Source organism: Labrus bergylta, chromosome 14 (assembly GCF_963930695.1).
Source record: "Labrus bergylta chromosome 14, fLabBer1.1, whole genome shotgun sequence".
Classification (NCBI taxonomy): domain Eukaryota; kingdom Metazoa; phylum Chordata; class Actinopteri; order Labriformes; family Labridae; genus Labrus; species Labrus bergylta.
The window spans coordinates 3,311,062-3,334,126 of record NC_089208.1 but is presented as its reverse complement, the minus strand read 5'-3'; the positions used below and the strand labels follow the sequence as shown (position 1 = coordinate 3,334,126).

Below are 23,065 nucleotides of genomic sequence, written 5' to 3'. Positions count from 1 at the left end.
CTGCATTAAGATATCCACCAATGACCTCAACAGGCAGCCAGAGGGATCTGTGGAGCTACATTTTAATGTCATTTTATGTGATAATTTCTTTACTCTCTTGCTGCTTGATCATCTGATGCCAGGCAACATAGATGTGTTTAGAGGGGTTAGCTGTCGGCCTCTTTGCGGGTCAATCCAAGATCAGCAGACCACCGATGAGATTACTGCTGCGTTCACTGCCTGAAATACAAACAGCTCTGATGAAGTCATGTGTTCATCTATCTTTAAACATTTAATCATTGTACCCAAAATCCTTCCACTTTGGTTGTTGCATCAGCTCAAGTTTCTCTCAGTTTGTGTCTGTTTTGACATTTAGGACGAGTTAAAAATGCACGCATAGCTGAAGTTCACAACAACAGGTTTGTGTTTCAGGTCACTCCTCCTGTCCTAAAATTGCTCTCCTCAGATTCCAGCTCTATCACCAGGACCCTCAAATACTCTCTCACTGTTTCACATAATCTGAAGTCACAGTAGAAGTCTTTGGAGCTTCACTAATTAGCTTCAGAAACTAAACAGGTGAACTTTTGTTTGCAGCATTGGCAGCTTTTAAAAAACTTACTACAAATGATTTCAGGCTTTTATTTATATATATATATATATTTCACCTGTAATAATGTCTTGAAATAAGATGTTCATCTGGATTATGTGGCTTGCATTAAGTGTAATAAAATACATTTCATCAGAGATTGCTGTATTGGCACTTACTAAGATTTCAGAAGTCAGAAAAGAGAAGATGACATAAGGCTTAAAACCATTTTTATTATGACAAATGTACAAGATCGGATTCATAAGAAATAACAGTAAAGTTAACAAAAAAAAAAAAGTAAGGAGCAGACAAAACACCAACAACCAGTCTACTATAGCATCTATACACAGCGGACAGGATGTGTCTTTCCTCCCAGATTCATCATGAGGTAAATAGGAAACTCTGTTAACACTTCAGTCATTGGCACCAACTTTCCTCCCTTAATACCATCCGTCGCAGCCTCTTAAAAATCACTCCTCTCTTCTATGCGGATCCTGCTACAGGTTATTTCATAACCGATAGATATCAACACATTCTCCTTTATCTCTGTGGAGAATTTTAAAAAACAGGTTTACGTACAGCACATAAGACATCCACATTCCTGTTCTTCCGACTCAGCCCACCAGAACACACACTTCTATTACGTCCGTAGAATTGGGTTTTGCTATATTCTGTCCTACTAATCTAAACAGCTAATGTGTGTATAGAAGCCTACGTTGTGTGCACTGCAAGCAGCACGTATAGGTTTTTGTCTTGGAAGTCATGTTGTCGGCTGAGGCCAGTATCAAAACAGTATGATAAATAGAGTGGTTTATCCTCTGTGAAGACCATGCGGAGACTCATTTACAAAATATTTTACAAACACAGGCCTTGTTTACTCTCTTAAATCAGATCAGCTGTCCTAGATTTTTTTTTTTCTGTGATAATCCTTTCTCTCCCCCCGTCCCCCCTCCTCCTCCTCCCTCCAGGCTTCTGTAACATCCCTTTAGTAGGTCAGCGCATGCTTACCTATGCAGCTTCACTGCAAATGACGAGATATTCAGCTACTTCACAAGTCTTTCAGCGCTGATGCAACAAGACAAGAAGGTCCTTTAAACATGCCGAAGTGTTACAAAAACTCTTGTGCCAATACTTCTTCCCTTCCCTTAAAAAAAAAAAAAAAACTATAAGAAACTCATGCAATCCCAAAGAATTGCCCAATATATTTTTCCATGATTACAAAAATGCCTCTAAATATATTACAGCAAAAAACTACAGATATACACACAGACTGGTTCCAGCAGAGGTCAGTGAAGTCATTGGTTTGTTTTTGTTCTGTCCATTTCCCCCCATCCAAAAACTGCATCCTGACTATCCCTTCAAAACAAATAATTCCACTAAACCATTTATTTTCTTGGATCTTGAGGTTCCTGAACGTTTGCAACTCAAACCTCAAGGTGATGAACTAAAGAGGATGTAAATATATAGATGTGTTTTTTGTATGTTGGAAGATTGAGGGAGGGCAGAACAAGAAGTGTAAAATAAAGGGAGAGGGGTGTTTTGAAGCTTAGTGTTGTTTTAGTTTGTAAAAAGCTGAGGGTCTGCAGGTTTTTGAACCTTCTATGAAGAACAATGTACAAAGAAATAAGACACTTTTACATTTCACTCAAAGAGACGACCACAAATAAAAGTTTCGATATACAAAAAATACATTATTATTAAAAAAAAATAATAATCACAGAACGGTAACGTAAATGTAAAAACAGGAAACTAGACTAGATCTCATTATCAGGAGGGACGAGCTTTTACTTCTGATTTTTAAAAAAGAAACGGACGTAGTACTCAAACAACCGTGAGTTCACCACAGGTACTGATGGCAGCGCACAGAGTCAAAATAATTATATATGTGTACAATATACAAAAAAAAAAAAACTACACTACTGTTCAACAAAACAAGCTCAAGAGGAAGGCCGACAGATGGATGCTGGTCGACTAGTCATCAGTCTAGAAGGTTATTCGACGTGAATAAATAGTCTAAAACAGTCAGAAGTGATCAGGGCAAACTGTTGGCATCTGGGGAAATGTTTCCTTTCTGCTGCCGAGTTGTGAGGGAAGATTGATGCAACGCTCAAGACAGTATGTACATCTGTGTGTTGAAGCTAGTTAGCTTAGCAACTAATATTTTAAACAGGAGGGAGCGGGAACAAAATGCACCGAGCATTACCTCTAAAGCTCGGTTATTTACTGTTTATATTAGAGTTGTAAAAGTACCAGAATTTAAAACTTAAAAGTTAAAATCAGACACCATTGATACCCGTTTCGATACCATGGCATAAAACAATAAAACGTAGAAGTCCTAGGCACTTAAAACTGGTTAACTTCTTGTTTATATAGTGAGAAAGTGAAAGCTAACTCCTGTACCTTAACGTCTTAATTTCACTAACATGTTGATAAAGTATTTGTGAAATGAAGACAGTGCTAACGTTTTAGTGAAGACCACATTGAACAAGACCAAGACATACTCAAGACCAGAGTGATCTGGGACAGAGACATTTAGGGATCGAGTCTGAGTCAAGACCAAGGCCAAGGCAGGACAAGACCATAAATATCACTGAAAAATCATCGTCTTGTGTGCAGCGGGCGAGTCACTCACTTAGACCGTAACACAGAGAAGGTTGTGGCCGTAACCGGGGGATAAAAATCAAACTTCAAATGAATTGAAGTTATTCGTTCTTATAGAAAGAGGTGTTTCCTTCTATTCACATTGATGACGTGGAAAAATAGCCTGTCAGTGGTGGTCTTGATTTAAAATCTGGAGTCCACCCAGTCCGAGACAAGACTGAGACTTTTAAAAAAATGGTCTTGAGACGGGTCTTTGAGCACCCCAACACTAGACAGTGCTGACTTTTTCTCTCGCTGCAATTTTGGACTAAAATTACGACTGAAGATCTGACCTCTTGAGGTCATGAAAATAACGGGGATTGCATCATTTTAAAAACAAGCGGCATTAAAAGATACAATTTTGACAACCTTAACTTGTAGTTTGTCAAACGTGCTAAACTGTTTTAAAAACATTTTTCAAAGAGAAAACAACACGATTGATTGCCATGGGGCACACTGTGCTTCAGTATGATCATAAGCTGCTGTTAGCACAAAAAGTAATATCAGTAAGAGTTAGAGGAAGATTCACAACAAGCAGTCGGGTTCTGCTGCTCGTACAAGAGGCTCCACTCCGAGTAGCTGATTATATAAGCTAAGCTAAGCTAACTGGCTGTAATTTCATTCACTGTGAGCATTAGAGAGTAGTATCAGTCTCCTCATCAGAACTCTCCGCTTGAAAGCTTTTCAATGACCTCTTTTCCCAAAATGTCAAATTATTGCTTGACGGTCTAAAATGTAAAACCGGAATCCATTTGAACACAAGTCAAGAACGTCAAATTAAGAATGGAATGACTTATTTTTTGCTCCTAAAACGGTAGAAGTCTTGTATCCTTAAACGTCTTCCCACACAATGAACCATTTCAGTGCCAATCACACATCCACAAAGACGAGTCCCGGAGCGGAAATCTGTAAAATCTCTCAGATGTATATAAAAAAAAAAGAAAGGATGATATGAGATAAGACATGAATGACACATTTTCAGAGGTTTGGCAGTGGAGCTGGATGCTGTGGTTGCTTTGCAGGTAAAGGTATTGTTACAGAACCCCCTATTCACAGAACAATCCCACAGGGACAGCTTTGGACAGGTGACAGAAGCATCCGGGTCAGAGGTCGACCAGGAAGTGTTGGTGTGTGGGGGGAGGGAATAATAAAGTTAAGCAATATAAAAATACAATACCACAAAAAAATGAAAGAGTTCAGCGTTTTTTGTTTCTACATATCTTCGTTATTGCAGACGTAGTCCACTAGGTCTGTGACTCCTAACAGGTCGTCTTCGTCCTCCTCCTGCGCCGCCGCCCCCGACTCCTGGCCGACCAGACCGTTGGGTGCGGCGGCAGCAGCAGCAGCTGGTGTGGCACTCGTGTTTTTGGGTGTTTCCACATTGGGAACGAGGCCTGGAGTGGCGGCGGCGGCAGCAGCAGGCTTGATGGGGTTCTGTCCGTTAGTGGGATTGCAGTCCGCTGGGATCGTTCCCTTTGACTCCTCGTCTGTTTGTTCAGCTGCCTTCTTCTCCTTAGGTTTCTCCTCCTCCTCCTTGCCCTCCTTCTCCTCTTTCTCCTTCTCTTCCTCCTCCTCGTCATCGTCCGAGTCGATGCGGTTCACCCGTTTACGGACAGGACGGTCCTCCTCCGATGACTCATCAGAGTCGTCGTCTGAGTCGTCGTCTTCAGAGGCTCTCCTGCGTTTCAGTGCCAGACGCCGGTGTCGCTGCCGGGAATCTTCCTCTGACGAGTCGGCTCTCCTCTTCACCCTCCGCTCCTTGGACTCCTCCTCCGAGTCTCTGGAGAAACTCGCTGCAGGAAGAAAAAAAAAAGACCTTTAGCTGTCATTACTGTCATCAAAAAACACACAGCCCTCTATAATTAAAGGATCGAAATACATCAACATTCATTAATCCATTGAAATCCAAAAGCAACAACAACCATTTATTTGAGATAATCTAACAACAAGAATAAATGAATATGTTTTAAGTTGTACATTTTATGTCCAGTTCTTAAGTCGAGTGCTCCTGACTGACCTTCGCTCTCGGAGCTGTCATGCGGACGTCTGAGTTTCACTTTGGCTTTGTTGGTTTCCGCCTGAGAGCCGTCGGATTCGGACGTCTCGTGGTAGTTCACCTGCTTCTTGTGACTCCGCCGAGACCGCCGTCGACTCATGTCCAGGTCGCTGTCGCTGAACTCACTCGAGCCCTCGGTCACTGAAATAGAAGAAACACAGAAAAGGCAATAAAGATGAGAAAGAGATTCGACCAAAAGGACAACCTGAGTCTCCTAATCTGCAGCATCAGCATCTTCATGTGATCTTAACCAATCAGAGCAGAGGAGAGAAAGTGAAGACAGGACTTTAAACCTTCATACCTATTTCATCTTCATCTTCTTCATCAGTCTCCTCTTCTTCATCATCCGAGTACCCTCTGGGTCTCCGCCTCTTTCTCGAGCTCCGTCGTCGTTTAGGCACCTTCCTCCTCCGCGAAGAAGAAGAGCGACGCTTACCGCCGCCGACCTCGCTGTTGTTAGACTCCGCCTCTGACTCCGCCTCCGAGTCGTTTTCAGACACCACAAACTCTTCTTCCGAGCTGCGAACGAGAGAAGGAAGAGATGTGAATGGATTTATGTAGTTAACAGTCTAGTTGAAAGTTTGCCTCTCTGTTTTGCTGTCTCACCTCTCACTGAGGCAAAACTCCTCCTCGCTCTCCTCCTCGTCCACGGTGCTGTCGCTGTCCAGGTCGTTGAGTCGTCTGCGTTTTTTCCTGCGCTGGCCGGCGTTGCTTCGGGGCGGACGGCCGTTCTCTTTGCCCTCCTCGGCTTGGAGGATGGTGGATATGTCTTTCCCTCTGTGACCTGTGATGTTGGCCATGTCTTTACCCCGACCAGCTCCTGTGAGGAAAAAACAAAAACAACCCGCATCGTTACTGTTCCTTTAAGAGCTGGGAAAAGTCCAGCTATATGTGGTGCTTTAGGAAATGAGTTAAAGTTGTATTAAAATGGAGTCTGAGGTAGTCGATTAGCTTGGCATAAAGACTGGAGGCAAAGAGCTAGGCTGGCTCTGTCCAGAGGTAAACATGTCACCTGTAGCACCACACGGGGAAAACAAGGCCTGGGTTGCAAAATGTAATTTGTTAAACTCTTTTTGTTTTTATCCTACTACAATTTTAAATATTTTTCTCCTATGTATTAATTTTAATATCTTATTGCTTTAATGTGTTGTATTTTATTTTTTTCATTTTTATATATTTTTTTAAAATTAGTCTCTCAATGATTTTATGAACTACTTTTTCGTCAATAACTTTTCTAAAGCACTTTGAACTGCAATTTAATTTGTCTGAAAGGTGCTATATATATAAAGTTTGATTGATTGATTGATTATTATTTTAGTTTCTCTTGTAATAAACTTTTACAACGGTCGAGTTTCTCTTGTTTTTGTAACGTCTTAAGAGCGGGCTCGTCTGCTCGTCATTCATTCTTTGCAAGAAAACACAATTTTAAGTTTTTTCATGTGTAAAATAGATTTTTTCAAACACGTCCTCCTACCTCCGCCCTCTGCTTCTTTGATGTCTTCCTCAATCGCCTCCTCGATCGCCTCATCAAATTCATCGAATCTGTAACATGGACACAGAAAAAGTGAAAACTTTATGAGTAGTGTTCTCTCCACGTTGGTGTTACACGCTGTGATGTAACGATTCAACCACCGCCGTCCTCCTTCATGCACGGCCTGCTCCGACCTCCACCTCAACCGCACGAAGTGTGGACAACAGGAACGCCAAAATACAAGTAGAAATCCTTCCTGCATATTATCCAATATGTTCTTTTTTAAAGCGTCTTGAGATGACATTTGTTAGGACTTGGCGCTTTACAAATAAAGATTGATTGAACCAAAAAACGTGAAATCAAATAAACAAGTGTCCAAAATGAACTCCTCAAAATAAGAAAATGTACTTGTGTGAACAGACCTGTAGCTGATGGATTTCTTCGCCCTCGTTGACCTTCGACCCCAGCTCTTACTTTTCTTCGACTCTTTCTTTTCTTTTATTATGATCTCCGGCTTTTCCTCCTCGACCTCCGTCTGCGAGACGAAGGAGAGAGTTTAGATTATGAACACCAACGCGAGAGTTTTTAAATCAGAAAAGAAAAATGCGATCACACTTCATACTCACCGAGGGCGTGATGATGTTTTCAAGACTGATTCCGACGTAAATGAGCCGCTCTTTCCTGGAAGAGATCACAGAACACGTTAAGAAAGGAACCACAAGGTGACATGACCTCTGAAAATGAACGACAACATTCATTTCCACATCTGTAGCTGAGATTGTGCTGGGTGATTACTGAAATACTACGTTTGTGATGCCCGTCAGCTGTTACGCTGTTTTGTTGGCATAAGAGAGAAGATCCTATCAAACAGCCCAACGGGACATTTCTCTGCATGTGACCCGTGTTGTTGGTCTGTCATCGAGGTCACACAACTGTTCTTGACTATATGCAAAGTGTTTTTTATTGAAACGTGGCTGAAATCTGAGAATAAGAAGTGGAGGGTGTTAGATTAGAAACAAAAAGAGTCGCCTTAGGCCCCGTGTCCACCCAGCGGTTTGTCCAGAGCGCTGGCTGTGCTCTCATAAGCGCTTGGATGAAGCGTTAAAAATCAAAGCAATTGAATGGCCGGCTTGTTTCTATGACAACAGCCGCAGTATGACCGACACTGCTCTGTTGCTTTTTACTGCATGTTTCAGATTTGACATCGTTTTTCCTTCATTATGAGCATCGAACGGAGGATGTTTGTCCTCCTGCTTTGTCTGGTCACTGAGCGAGGACGATGTGGGTACACCATCCGTAGGAGACAAAGCTACAGGGAATATCTTAAATTATGAAAAGAGCGACAGTGATGTCAAAAGCGCCTTTCTGAAAAGTTAGAAGATTTTCAGTTAAAGGCGCTCTGAGCGAAGCTGGGTGCTGCGCTTCTTTTCTCTGGGTGGACACCTGCTGCAGCAAACGCTCTCTACTCACTGAAAACATTTTAAAAAGACGCTGGCGTCCAGAAAAAAGTGGAGACAGACTCTAACTCAGTAAATTGTCACTACTGCAAAAGTACACTACTCTTACGACAAAAAACCTCATTATCCAATTTAAAACTCATGTAATCATACGTTTTAAGGAAACAGGACTTCTGTAGCAATCCCTAAAAAAAAATAATAACTGGAGCACGACTTGTCTCACCTCCTCTCCGCCCGTTCCTTCTTTTTCAAGGACGCGTCGAGGTTCGTGAGCTGCTCTTCTAATTTGTCACAGAGCAGCTTCTGCGGGGGGGGGGGGGGGGGTAAACAACACATGTAATCATTAACTCACATTCAATGATTTCATCTTTTATATTTGTGATGCTCTGGCTGGTACGTACATGCTGGCAGGGGGGACAGAACCACTCTCCGTCTGGGATGATCATGAGCGGAGGTCTCAGACAGGCCGTGTGGTAGCCGTTATCACAGGAATCACACAGTAAGATCTGGAAAAAAAGAGTCATGTTGATAGATGTTAACTCAGTTCATCTTAACATCGTCTTTTAATTCAATATGTCACACTTTGGTCTAACTTCACCAATATGTGCAGGTTTTTATTATGCCTAACAAACCAACAAACCAGTTGGGGGGGCAACCCAACTACAACTTCATTTATTTGCTGTTTTAGAAAGGGACATTTTCCCTTGAGAGAAAGAAGCCTATCAGTGGGGGTCTTGACAGGTCATTTAAAAATTACTTGGATTCCGCCCAGTCTGAGACCGAGGCCGATTACGTTTTTGAGTACTACAGCATTACCCAGGGAAAAGTAACGCTGCATAAGATCCACTCTGAGAGTTATTCCAGAAGAATTGATTCTGAGAATAATGATTATAAAGAAAACTGTGTCAAAGCTGGATTCACTCTCAGTGAGGGTAAAGGTAAAGATAAACTTTATTGATCCCCCGTGGGGGTACTTGGTGCGCTGATGACTTTCAGGGACTCTCACAGGATCAGACCCCCCGTCTCACAGGACTAGAAACAGCTGTTTGGAGTTTTGGAGCCCGATAATCCTTTAGACTCTTTGAACTATTCTCCTGTGATCATATTTCATCTTCCAACAACTCGTCCCCAACAACAGATGAGTATTTTCTGTCTGAACCACCCACACACACACACACACCACGGGGGACACTTCAGCTTGAAGATTTACAAGTTCATCTTGGTCTTATTTGTCCAGAACTAAAACAAAGTCACATTAGACTCCCTCCAGAGGCTCTTTGTCACTTCACTGAATGGATATTATCAATGTGACTCATTTGTCTTTTCTGAATTAGTCCACCAGGAGGAGCCTTCGGCCTTTCATTCAGGGACTTACAGATGTTAAGGGATGAAATATGATCACAGGAGAATTGTTTTTGGCTTTCTGTTGATTTGATAACTTTGGGACATGTGATCATTTTTCCATTTTTTAAGTGTGACACATAACTTGTTTCAATAAGTAGCTGCACGGAGAGATCCTGCGAGTACCCACCAGCTCCGGGTGATTTGGAAGACCACAATGTTTGCAGGGGTCGTCGTTCGGAGGTAGGTCGTCGTCTGAGGATGTCGACGAGTCGGAGCTTCGTCTCTCTCGGTTGCGGTTCCGCCTCTTCCTGCCTCTCTCCACCTTGTAGTCCTCGTCGCTGTCGTCCAAGTCCTCGCTGTCCTCCTCTTCGCTGGACGAGCCCTCGCTGGCGTTCTCCTCGTCCTCGGAGCCTTTCTTTTTACGACGCGCTCGTGTGTTTGACCACCGGACCCTCCGTCTCTTTCTCCCCTGAAACAGAAGCAGAAGAGGTTGACTCATCGGGAACCATGACATCAGAGGCCGTCATCTCGAGCTTTAAAAAAACAACAACAACAACAATGCAGACATAACGCGGAAAAGGAAGTCTCAACCGTTACAGAGAAATCTGCATCGTCTACCAGACGCTGGTTGCTGGTTAATAATGTTTGAGAGATTTAAACAGCCAGAGTCTTCACTCCAGAGGTAGAGAGTAGAGAACGAGTGAAAATTATGAAACAGCCACAGTTTATATAAATGTATAATTGATTATACTGAAAATGTAACATGTGGTTAGTGCACACGCCCCATGTAGGGAGGCTGTAGTCCTCCAAGGGGACGCCTCAGGTTCGAGTCCGACCTGTGGCTCTTTTCCTGCACGTCATTCCACTCTCCAGCTCTCTCTCTCTCCCCTCTCTCCCTCTCTTCTCTTGCTCTCTCTCTCTCTTCGATTTTACAAAAGTCACATTTTCAATGAAGAACTTTTACGAGTAAAAATAGTTTTCTTGAGGTTTAATGTTTGTAAAGGAAAGGGTTAGAAACATTCCTCTGACACCAGCAGAGGGCGCTCTTATCCCCACTCTCAGCTTGACTTATTGACCTGAAAGGTAAACTCATTTATCAACCAGGACGGTCTCCTGTAGTATCGTATATTTGCTGACACAGTCCTCGTCTTTCACTAAAGCGACCTCTCGAGCGGTCTTACCTTCGGTTTGGGCTGACCCTCCTGATCCGTCTTTTTCTCCCTTGGTTTCTTCTGAACAGTTTTCACCTCCTCCTCTTCCTCCTCCTCCTCCTCCACCTCCCCTTCTGCTTTATCTTTCTTTTCATCTTTGTCATCGACCTGGGACTTCTCCAGCTTCCTGTCGTTGATCTCCACAGCTTTCGGAGTCGGCCTGGAGATCCTCGGCGATCTCCGGAGAGACATCCCCGTGTTTGTATCGGACTCGGAGTCGCCCTGCCTCTCCCTCTCCTCTCTCTGGAGCTCGGCTTTCCTGCGATGGGTGGGCCCCCTTCTCCTCCTTCTGTGGGGAGTCTTCACCTGAACTTCTGCGGCAGCTTCCTCGCCGTTTGCTACCTCCTTCTTTGTCGCGGACTCCTCTTCTTCACTTTTACTTTTACTCTCCTCGTCCGTGGGCTTTTCAGAGTCCGCTTCTTTGCTCTCTTTCCCCGTTTCAGCCGAGGATTTCTCTTCTGATTCTTTGCTTCCGTTCTGGCGCTCGGAGTCATCTCTCCTGGGCGAGCTTTCCCTTTCCTTTTGAGCGGTTTTCTCCTCCTTTGTCTCGTCGTTTTTGGACATTTTCTCAGTTGTAGAATCCTCTTTGCTTTCTTTGTCTTCACATGGAGGTTTTTCGATATCACTGTTAACTTTCTCCTTTTTGGTGCCCTTTTCTTTTCCCTTCTCTGCATCCCTTTTGATTTCTGACGATGGATCGACTTCTTTGGGCTGCTCCTCTGACACTTTCTCCCGCTCTGAGTCTGGCCTGTCAGATTTGCTATCATCCACTTCTGCCGCCTTCGACTTCTCAGCACGCTTTGACGGCTTATCTTCTCTCCCTTCAGACGCTTCATCTGTTGCCTTCTGTGCAACTGAGTTCATCTCGGTTTTTTCACCCTCTTGTGTCTCTGTCACATCGGGTTTCCCGGCCGTTGCCTCTTCTTCTACAGGCGTGGAGTCTCTCATCTCGCCGGCGTCGTGCATCGTGCGGTCATCGCAGTTGACAGATTTCTTTACATCTTCGGGCTTTTCCTTCTCCTCTGGCTTTTCTGTCTTGGTGTCAGAGGTCGCGTCGTCTTTTTCTGGAGTCGTCTCTGCGTCTTTGATGTTCTCTTTCTCCTCGACAGGTTTACATGATTCTGATTGGTCCTTCTCTTGAACAACAGAAGACTTCACACTCTCTTCTGCTTTCTCGCTGATTATTGCTTTGTCTGCAGAACTCGCTGTGACCTCTCGTGTCTCTTGATTAGAGTCGTCTTTTAGCTTCTCTGTCTTTTCGACGACAGGCGGCGGTGATTCTGCTTTCTCAGACTCGACAGATGTCTTTGCGGGATCTTTTTCTGTACTCTGCGTCTCTGACGTTTTGATCACTGTGTCCGTTTTCTCTGCGTCAGTCTCAGACCTCGTCGTTTCTTTAGCACCGTTTGTTTCTGTTTGCTTCTCGGCTGTTTCTGTCTCTGAAGTCTTGGTGTCTTCAGCCTGACTCGTCTCTGATGTGTCCATGTCTTCACACGATGGTTTCTCCTCAGAATCCTTTGATTTAACTTCCTTTGACTCCTCCGTCGTTAATGATTTATCCGCTTCCTTTAATGTCGTCTCGTCTCCCGTACAAGACTCTTTCTTATCCGCTGGTCGGGATTCTTTTACTTCTTCATGATTAGACGACTTCTCGAGCGCGTTATTCTCGTCTTTTTGTGAAGCCGGCGGCTCTGTCGGCGTCGGGGGAGACTCCTGTGCTTCCTCCTTCTTTTCTTTTGATGCAGAGCTTTCATTTGTGACGTTCACATCTTGACTTTTCTTGTCTACGTCTTCTGTGAGAGCTGCAGCTTTCTCTTCGCCCTTTTCTGCACTGCTGGCTTCCTCCTTTTTATCTTTCACATCGTCCTTGTCCGACTCTTTTTTTTCTCTGGCTTCTACAGTTTTACCTGCAGCTGCTTCCTCTTTGTCAACGGCCGCTTCGTTTAGCAACTCGCAGGAATTACTCTTGAGCTCCTTCTCTTGCGTGGGCTGAACCTCGCCGTTAACATGATCGTTGACACTCTGAGCTTTCTTTGTCTGCTCAGGAGTCGAGTCGGCTTTCAGAGCTTCCTTGACGGGCGTTACGGGAGGATTTTGCACTTTGATGCCACTATTTTTATCAAAGTCCTCAGTAAACTTCATCCCTCTTTTCTTCAGAGGGATTTTGGCCTGCTGGTCGTTCTTCAGAGCCTGTTGGATCTCCTCCGCGCTGCTCTTCTTGGCCTCCTCTGCCTTCTCCGGCTTTACCGTCAAACCCGGCGCCTCAGACGTTTGTTCACTCGTCGCTATGGTTTGTGTTTTAGTTTCCACCTCCATCGGCTCTTCTTTGATGTTCTGGGCTTTTGTACTGACGCTGTGATCCGCAGAGGGCTTTTCTGAGTGAAGTTCTGCTTCAGGTTTGCCTTCGATGACGCCGTTCAGAGAGGATATCGCCTCGGACGCTTCCGGCTTCAAATCGTCTTTCTCGTTATTCTCCGTCTTTGGACAGACGGCCTCTTTGGAGTCTTTGTTGTCTTCGTCTGACGTGTCCTCGATCTTTTTAACTTCACCTGCAAACACAAAGAAAACATCCAATGAGAGCAGATGAAGAAAACTGTACAAAAAAGATTCAAACGAAGCACATCGGTGAGAGAAAATGCTAATTTGGGTGTTCTCCTTTACGTCCAGAACAACAGTCTGTAAACACTTTTTAACGGTCTTACCTTCACCTTCAGGTTTGTTCTCCAGGTCTCTCTTGAGGAGCTCGGGGTCGATTTGTGTCTTCAGGAGAGCCAGAACCTCCGCCAGGTCGTTTCTATCTCTGCAGGGAGGAGACGGAGAACGATCATGATAAAAACTAAACAACACAGAACACACTTTTTGATTTGATTTCCAAAGCCCCCGATCACATTTTTCGGACGTACCTGACGATGCACTTCCACGACGACCCGTCCAAGTCGTCCTGTTCCTCCACGTAAACTCGCACGTTGTCGTCTTGGTCGAGCTGATACCAATACATCTGACCGTCTTTGTCCCGGCCGATCGGCTGCAGGCGCATCTTGTCCGGGTCCTCCTCATTGATGGCGGTTTTGAATTTCACGTTGTCATCGAACTGACACTCGCACAAATACTGGAAGAAAAGAAGACGGGCACGGGGATGAGTTACATTAAGAGACGCACTGATTGGACAGTTTCAATTCTGACACCAATGTTTCCTTCCTTTTCTCTCTCATGTTTGACAATGAAAACAAGTCAGAGTTTGTTCAACAGGTGACTTCATCTGCCCAATAAAAAACCTTGGCTACTGATATCAGCTACATGCCACATTTAGTATTCATCAACAGTAAATATGACAAAGAGAAGAGGAATCATTATGTAGTTACTTAAGGGTGGAACTTTGAATGAGAGGACAGGTCAATGTGTCCCAGAGAACATGTCAATATCTAGTCTGAACCTGGATCAATGAAGCTCCGTTTCCACCAAGTGGTCCGGTTTGATTCAGAACAGTTCGGTACAGTTTGCTGTAAAAACAATATCTGTGGCCCTTTCAGTCTGCTTTTAAGATATACCCTCATCACCTCTTTCTACATTCATATTGAATCTGTGACTGCGTAATATCGGTGTCCCAGTTTGTGAATTGCGTTTCAGCGTTGAGGAAGCACAGCGGGAGCTCCACATACACTCACAGTAGGACATGCACACACACACACAGCGCTGCACGCCCCCTCCTCTCTAACGCCTCTGTTACTACCTCTGAAGACGGTACAGAGGGGATCACTTCATCCCTCTATTACGCCTCTGTGACATTCAGACCGAAGGCCAAACGTCACAGGGGCGTAAATATCGCGGTTTGAAAACGGCAGTCTGAAGAGGGTTTATGAAATCTTCAATATGAGCAATAAATTATCTGGTTAAATGAGAGAGAAAAACCAGCCCTGATTATAAAAACAAACATGTTCTTACTTTAAGTATTCCCGTCTTGCACTCCTCCGTCATGTCTTTGTATCCTTTTTGTTCGAGTTCCCATGCCCAGGTTGAGTTGAACTCCTGGCATATCTGCACAGAAACGAGAAAATCACACATTCAATCTGAGAAGCTTCACTTTGGTGTTTGTGAGAAGAAAGTTCAGTTCGACTGAAACGCTTCCCGCGATGAGAGCTGCTAACCGTGTGGCTCACAATCATAACTGAACCTGATTGTTAATTACATTTACTCACAACAACAAAGTCAGAGGATGGAAGAAGTGATGAAATTTAAACATCACTTCACCAATTTGTTTTAGAGGTGAATCTATCAAAGCAACTCCAGAGGGTAAAGGGTATACACCAGGTTGCAGGATATGAGAAAAATGTGTGATAATATTGTGCCATATTGTGAGAACAATACGAATTCTAGAAAAAGAGTGCATATTAGCTTTAACTCAGTTTGTCTGATGTTCTCCATGTTTTACAGAACACCTGAGTTTTAACGTGTCCCTTCTTAATACAAAATACATTTCAAATACAATTTTTTCTCCTCCACTAAATTGGTATTAAGTAATTTTAGAGTAGCTGAAAGTTAGCTTTAGCTTCATCTGACTGCATCAAAATGCAGTTTTTCTTAAATATAAACATGAAAGCGTTTGTCAAATAATCTGTATCCACTGTCCACAGACTACTTTTACTTATTACACACGTACGACGTATGAATAAAATACCCAGAGTTCATAATTCACCTTTATCAGATATTTCTCCCATCGGTCCGCTGACACCGACTTGCCAATCTTCCTCAGCAACTTGACGTGAAGCTCAGCCAGCAGCTTAGGAACTGAGGAGAGATCAGAAGATAAGACGTGGTCACACCATCACTCACTAAACTAAGTTTAGCTCTGTGTCAGGGGGACCAAAGAAAAACAAACCAGTATGAGACCGAGGAGAAGTGACTGCTAACGAAGCCATTTAAAGTCCAAAGCTGTGAACTGTTTCAATATTTCTAACTGCAGTTTGTCGTCCATGCAAAGTGTTTGGCCTGCATTGTTTACTTCTCTTGAGCAGACTAACTACAAGATTTACAGCCTTGAATGATCCCCTTGATTGTTGACAAAAGGACATTTCTTATTGATGGAGAAATAAACGATCTCAAATATAAAAACATGCAGTAAGAAGTAACGGAGCCGTGTTGATCATATTTAGATCGTTTCTTTTGTAATTAACTATTACTGAAACATTCATCCACACATTTCATTTGATTCTGTTCTCCAGAGATAACAAGTAAGGTTGTAAATAAAACACATTGTTGACTTATTTATCTCAATATCTCGTGATAACAGCGCTTGGTTTTCTCATGATGCCGAGTCTTTTTTTTTACGAAAACAACGAAGATGTCCTCGTGATCACGGGGAAAAGCATAAAATAAGAAGTTTGATGTATGTCCTCTTATGGTTACCGTTGAAGGGACGATAAAAAACAGATGAAAACAGGTTTACTTTAGTGTGCACGTGTTTGAATATAAAGCTTTGTTGTCCTTTTACAGGTCAGAGGGCTGTCCTTAAAAATGGAGGGAAAGTGTTGAGCTTGTAATAATACAGAGAAAATACAGAGAAAAGAAAACAAACAGTGCAATAATGGAAAGGTGAAATAACAGAGAGGCTTCATACTTAAAATTTGATTAAAGATACTTAAAAAACAGAAGGAATTAAAGTTAATAAAGGTCTGTCTCTTAAATATGCATGCTTTGAAACAATAACCTCAGCAGAGGAGGTAAATAAAGAGCCATGTGAATGTTGTATAACATGATAATAACTCAGATTAACAGACTTTGTAAAGTGAATTATGCTGACTTGTCAATAAGCAATACTGTGAATTATTTGTATTAGATAGCTGTCTGTGCTTAAAATCGAATATTTCTCCAAGATGGACACTGAAGAAGATCGATATACACGATTAATACTAATAAAAAGCAATAAAAGTTGAATATTTTGATGTTTTAAACCGTGTAGGAGCAGAAGATGACTATGTGAGGCGAGAATATAAAAACACTCCATCAGGAAGAGTTCAGACGGGGCAGCGCATGCGCAAATCACCCCAGCTCAATTAAAAAGAAAGTCAAGTCAGCTACAATTAGCACCACGGGCGGAAGTGGAACGAGTCAGTGTTATTATTCTAATACAAAAAGAGTTTATCTTCGATGGTATAATACGAGGACATGTGTGGGAATACTTATACTTGACACTAAATAGTTATTATGAATGATCATCGCGGGTAATTCAGCGTAAAGAGCATGTTTAACGCGCTACATGAACTTTATTTTGAAAGGTCGCACCGGATGTCTTCGATATTACGACGCGCTTGACAGAAGCTGTGCGAACCACTCCATGGCAAAATATTTTAACTGTAAATAAAGTGCAGAATTACGAGCCCGCCGCACACAACGACACCTTTAACGATGTAAAATCAAAACTGACGACATTATGCATGAATGATCGTCATGTTTTACTCCCGCAGACACTGAAATATAAACATATTCGTGTCTGTGTTGTGTTACTACTAACGTTACAACGACTGGAGAAAAAAATTAAGCCCAATTCAAAAAGCTAAAAAGTGAGAGAAAAGCTCGAATAAATCGGCGGCTTCGCACATTGCTGCTCTTTAAATTATGCACGGATGATTTCCCCCCCCTCGAAAGGCAGCTCTGAGTCGCAGTTAAGTTATATTTAAGAACACGAGAAGGTTAGAAAACCACACAATAACACACGGCTAGCTCACCTAGCTGCTAGCCTGCAAGCTAACGATACAATTATCATTAAGTCTCTCCTCCTCCCCGTCAGCAGCTGCGGGGTTTCCCGCCCTACCTGAGGATGTGTCCCGCAGGTATCTCTCCAGCTGTGGAAAGGTGAGCTCCGGCAAGTCCAGCAACGCTCCGTACCGCTCCAGGAAGGAGCAAATCACGGCGTAATTTGGACACAAACCGGGGGAAGAACTCGCCGTTGCCGCCGAAGCAGCCATCTTTTCCACACCAGTGTCAATGCAGCCGGAAGTAGCTCCGGTGCCGACAAAATAAAAGTCGCAATAAAAAAATAAAATGTATTTATTTAGCTCTTTTCAAAACAGGTTTACAACGAGAAAATAGAAGGATTGAGTAAGACATCTTGTAAATATACGTAAAGAACATGTTTTTAAATGGATAAAAAAAAAAAAAAAAAATTGTAACACTTAAATGATTTTGAGGCTTTATTGTCCTCCAGATGTTTTGCTCACCCTCAGGTCAACATCAGTTTCTGCCTCGTTCATGAGATGAGATGAGATTCAACTTTATTGTCATTACACATATACAAGTACAGAGTAACGAAATGAGGTTTGACATCTCACCAGAAGTGCAATAAGCAGAAAGTGCAAGAATCTGTGCTATGTACAGTAATTACAAAATTTACAGATGTAGACTAAAAAAAAGTGAATTATTGGGTATATATGGCTGGATTCATGGGATGCTATAAATATAAATAAATGCTATAAATATAAATATAAGTATATTTTTTGGATTATAATATACAGATTAAGGTGCAGTGAGCATGCTATACTAGATTACAGATGATATACAGAATATGGACATATTGTACAGGTCGATAACTTATTGAGGTCATATGCTTCATATGCTTCTTCACGTTTGTAAACCTCTGTTTTTAATACAAATAAAGTTATAACTACTACACCTCAGACAATACACAGACCAACAACATTTCCTAACAACAAAATGTAATTTAATAATCTAATTTATTCCCAAAGATATGATCATTTATGTTGAGAATGAACATGTTTTATTTTGCTCATCTTATGTCTGCTTCAGTTTTAAGTCTGTTTCTCAGCGTTGTTGTATCATGATGTATTAATCCTAAAAGCCTAACCAGGTACAAGGACTGCTATAATTAGCCATCGCTATAAGTCCTACAGGTTGCACTGTTATTAGATGTAAGAATGCCTACATGTATGGTCCCTGACAAATGAAATGCTGAATATTTCTCCTGTTGGGGACTGTCATTAAATTGTTAGGCAAATGTAAATGTTCGTCCCTGTCTGACCTTTCTTATTCACACAGAGCAGAGAGTTTGAAGAAGGCTCAGTCCATCCTGGCAGATCTTAGTCATCCTTTGTCCAAGGAATTTAAGTTGCTGCCGTCAGGCCGCAGATTCAGCCTGACAGCATGCAGGACAACGAGACTGAGGAACTCATTTTATTTATTGTCCATCATTATGCTGATGCTGGCTGAATGTATGTTATTTTACTGCTGACTGCAAAACTAATTGCCCTCTCACAGGGAGAATTAAGACAACCTTGAAACCTGGAACTAAATATTTGAATAGCACCGACAGGATGTTGTTTTTTTAAAGAATTTTTGGGGCATTTTCTACCTTTATTGGAGAGACAGGACAGTGGATAGAGTCAGAAATCAGGGAGAGAGAGAGAGAGTGAGGAATGACATGCGGGAAAGGAGCCACAGGTCGGATTCAAACCTGGGCCGCCTGCAACTTTCTGTTGAGAGTGATGCGTTCACTGTCATCAGGATAACTGTCTACTGTAATTTGATCACTCTGATGATTTATACTTCTGCTTCATTTTTCAAGCAGCCACCCAACTCTGTTTTTTTTTAAATTGTGACATTCAGGATCTGAAACTTCTGCCATTCTTCAGAAGAAAATGTTGCAAGTTGATATGCATGGTTTATTTAATTTCTCTTGATGTTCCGTTTAAGTTGAATTAAAACATATCTACTCCGTGTGAAATGTTGGTCAGGAGGCGTATTTGTTGTCCAAGATAAGGAACACGACCTGAAATCAGCAGATTGGGTCATTAGTTATGTTGTTATGAAAACAAAAACTCCACGTGTCAACGAGGAGAGATGCGGGATTGACCACATCTGTTTGCAATAATATTATTGGCAGCTAGAGGGTGCTCTGAAATCACACACACACACACACACACACACACACACACACACACACACACACACACACACACACACACACACACACACACACACACACACACACACACACACACACACACACACACAAAGGAGCCTTTCTGGTTTGATTCATTTAAGCTATCTTTATTTCACATTTATTTGTACACAATAAATACAATTTAACATCCACTGGTGTGTAAATATGACGCCCTGCAGTTTCAGCAGAGCTTGAAATGTGGGCAATTTGTCACTGAATTTCAGATCCAGACTAGACGTGGAACCAGGACCAGTAGCAAGTTAACAACAACTTCTCTATTGGGAAAAAAAATACACTTCTTCTTTTCTTTTTCAATACAACAGGGTAAAAGCAAACTTCAAAAATAAGTTTGATGTCATTCAGATCTCAAGGAGATCAACGAGAACACAGCGACATGGCCGACAGATATCTCTTTTCCTCTGATCCAATTGAACTAAGGTTTCATACGTATTTTTAAATCCTAATTCTAAAAAAGGTAAAATAACCAAAAACAAAAAAAAAACACTGTGCTGTCATTTGTACAGATATCCATCTCCAAGCTCTCTGTAAACTATATTTCATAAACAAACTGTGACATCTCGACCTCAAACAAAGACACTACGACGACTATTTAAGGCTAAATAATACAAGAGCGGGTTAAAGGAAATGTTTCATACCAATATAGCTGGTGAACAAAAACGTCAAACGAGGAACTTAAAACCGACAACGCAGCATCCACAATACTGAAAAGGAATAAGAAGACATCAAAAAGTGCTTCACTGTGACAGTATAGATTCTTATCCGTAAAATTGGACAGCTAGCAGCTCAGGGTGGTTTCCTCCTTTTTTCAAACGAAGGCGTGTTTTTAAACTGCACATGACTTCGTCGTAAAACTGTCATCGACTGCGACCGCTTCCACTGCAGCAAACCAGAGACTTCTACTGGCAGCGCTCATATCTTCTCTGGATCTTTGTTTTTACAACGCACGAGGAGGGAAAGTAACAGTTCACTGCGTTACTCCCTTTAGAGCCGTCTTAGAAAACTAACACAGAAAGAAGGATTTTAAACAAATACTCAACAATAAGGTAAAGGATCCATTATTTATTTATTTTTTTCTAGGAGATTCTCCCTACTGACATAACAACTAAAATTGCCACTTTTCCCTTTGTTAGTGTAACTGTGTGGAGTTACGTGTGTTTGGAGGAGAGGACCAGCCTCGCTCCTGCTGGAGTTAGTCTTTTTTTTTTTTTTTTTTTTCTTTTTTGATCGAAGACTTTTGGTTTATGTTGAAGCTACGTGTTCCCAACATGACGTGTGATGAGCGGCACAGTGTGACGTTGTTGCATAGAAGAAATCCAATAATGGTGCCGGAGCAGCTCAGCGAGTGATTCAGGGTTAATATTTAAAAATCATTAGTGTTCATGTGGTGATGATGTGTAGACATGGATTTGTTTCAAAGCGTTCACTGCTTTTCATGATTATAACTCTGCACCTCTGACCAATCAGTGTATCTGTGCCAGGTTGTTTCACTTAAAGATATCCTTTTTTCAGTCTGTTGAGCAGATTGACATCACTCTCCATCCTGTGCTAAATATGAAGCTACAGCCAGTTAGCTTACTTTAGCAGCTGAAACAATCGCAAGACTTATTGACAAGCTAACAGACTCATTTGATCGTTGACTAAATGACAAAAAGAATCCTTTAAAACATGGAAACTTCTTGCTTTTCTTTGTATTAAATCTTAACATAAACTGAATATATTGGAGATTTGGAGCGCCGTAACAAAACACTGATTTAAATCACTTTGGATTCTGAGAAGCCGGGATGTTTATACATACATTTATATATTTATTTATTTGATGATTGATTTAGAATTCATCGTAGCCCCGCTGACGTGGGTTAGCACAAAGACTGGAAACAGGGCGCCATCGGCTAGCTTTGCTTTATCTAAAGGTAACTGATCTCTGCCTGTTAACACCTTGAATGTGCTGTGACACTTTCATCCTACATGTTGTCACCACGTATCAGTCATCTCTTTCCTGATCGCTCCTCCTCAGTGTGATGTTACCAGACAGATGAACAAACCATCTTCTTCTCAGAATTGAGTTGCAGCGCGTTACTCTGTCCCTAAAAGTTGTTTTTAATTTAACATCATTGTTTGTAATTAATGCCCGGGTGATTCATCCAGTTCTATTAGTCATGCCTGCACAGATGACGATGCATCACACTGATCTGTTATCACTATATCAGTTATTATGAGCGATAGCAAAGAATGGAAACAGGATTGGAGCAGTATGAATTTGGAGAACAAGCACCAGGACAGATGCTTTCAGACGCTTAGATCAGACGGTCTGTAGGTGAGACTCATGTCCAGGTTTAAAGAGTTGGACAGTACGGAGCGGAGGACGTGTAGCTTTGCATAAAAGTCTTGAAAACAGACCTTTCCATCGGTCAAACCGCGGACCAACGCTGGTGAAGGGAGTTTGAATAAAACTGAACATGAGAGGAAATTAAAGGATAGTAAAGAGAAAGGCACGTTCTCCCTCCTCAGCACACTGACCCTGTGAGGTGCTGTGTGAAAAGACAAAGAGCACCAAGTGTCCCGGCCTCCACGTGTCTTCGGAGGGGGGGGGTTAAGGTTTCTCAGGTTTCCTTTAGGAGTCCGTTAAGAGTCAGAGAGTCGCTGAGTCCCAGCTGGTTCAAACAGAGCCTTCTTCTTCATCGCCTTCACCACCAGGGTGCTGCCTTCAAACCAGCGTGATCTCCACCTCCTCCCTCCGCTTCACCTGCCCGCGGGGATGCTGCTTAGGGGGCGGAGGAGCAGCACGGACCTGCAAACATCCATCCCCATCGGTTCAATAAGAATACTGATGACAATGTGTCGGTCATTTTTTAGTGGAAGTTAAAATGTGAACTCACAGGTCGAATGGTGCCAGCGCCGCTCTCAGGGTATTTTGGAGGTTGAGGCGAGCCTTGAGCTGGACCTGAGGAGAGCAGAGGACACAGCGTTACCATCGGGTTCATACTTCACTCATACTCTGATGCAGACAAAAAAGAAGATCATCTTACTCTGAAAGGGGCTTTTGTGTGGCGCCGGTGGCGGCCTGTGATGTCCGTTGTGATAGGAAGGAGGTCGACCAATGGGAGAGGCCGTGGCGCTGCAGGGACTCGACTGAGGAGAGGACGTGGTGGGCGTCTGAAGGGGGCTGCTGTGGAGGGGCCCCGGCTGGAAGGGACTACGAGGGGATCGATCGCACTGAGCCAGAGGGGAGGGCGACGCCTTGAAAACAGAGAAAAATATATTAAACTGCTTTTTCTGCTGAGTATTGTTTTGCCCAGTCGCTGCAGAAAGATAAAGTTTATATGTAATTACTGTTTTAAACTTTAATG

General features: G+C 42.6%; 2 protein-coding genes across 2 annotated transcripts in view; both read right to left on the bottom strand.

The window, feature by feature from the left end:
• Window positions 1-778: 778 nt before the first annotated feature.
• rsf1b.1 (remodeling and spacing factor 1b, tandem duplicate 1) lies at window positions 779-17,720 on the bottom strand. Its single transcript, XM_020647123.3, has 16 exons — window positions 17,553-17,720; window positions 15,438-15,529; window positions 14,687-14,779; window positions 13,648-13,853; window positions 13,447-13,544; window positions 10,715-13,293; window positions 9,721-10,002; window positions 8,591-8,695; window positions 8,413-8,492; window positions 7,359-7,413; window positions 7,155-7,267; window positions 6,736-6,803; window positions 5,868-6,081; window positions 5,563-5,780; window positions 5,223-5,402; window positions 779-4,998 (listed from the first exon to the last, which is right to left on the bottom strand). The coding sequence occupies exons 1-16, from the start codon at window positions 17,704-17,706 to the stop codon at window positions 4,418-4,420; spliced, it is 5,118 nt and encodes a 1,705-aa protein (XP_020502779.2). The 5' UTR covers window positions 17,707-17,720; the 3' UTR covers window positions 779-4,417.
• Window positions 17,721-19,783: 2,063 nt separating this feature from the next.
• Window positions 19,784-23,065, bottom strand: part of LOC109993947 (F-BAR and double SH3 domains protein 2) — a 28,972-nt gene continuing 25,690 nt past the window's right edge. Inside the window, exons 18-20 of the mRNA XM_020647118.3 lie at window positions 22,745-22,955; window positions 22,595-22,659; window positions 19,784-22,506 (exon numbers count right to left, since the gene is read on the bottom strand). Coding sequence (XP_020502774.2) covers window positions 22,423-22,506; window positions 22,595-22,659; window positions 22,745-22,955 — 360 coding nt within the window. The 3' untranslated portion in view covers window positions 19,784-22,422. The remainder of the gene's footprint in view (window positions 22,507-22,594; window positions 22,660-22,744; window positions 22,956-23,065) is intronic.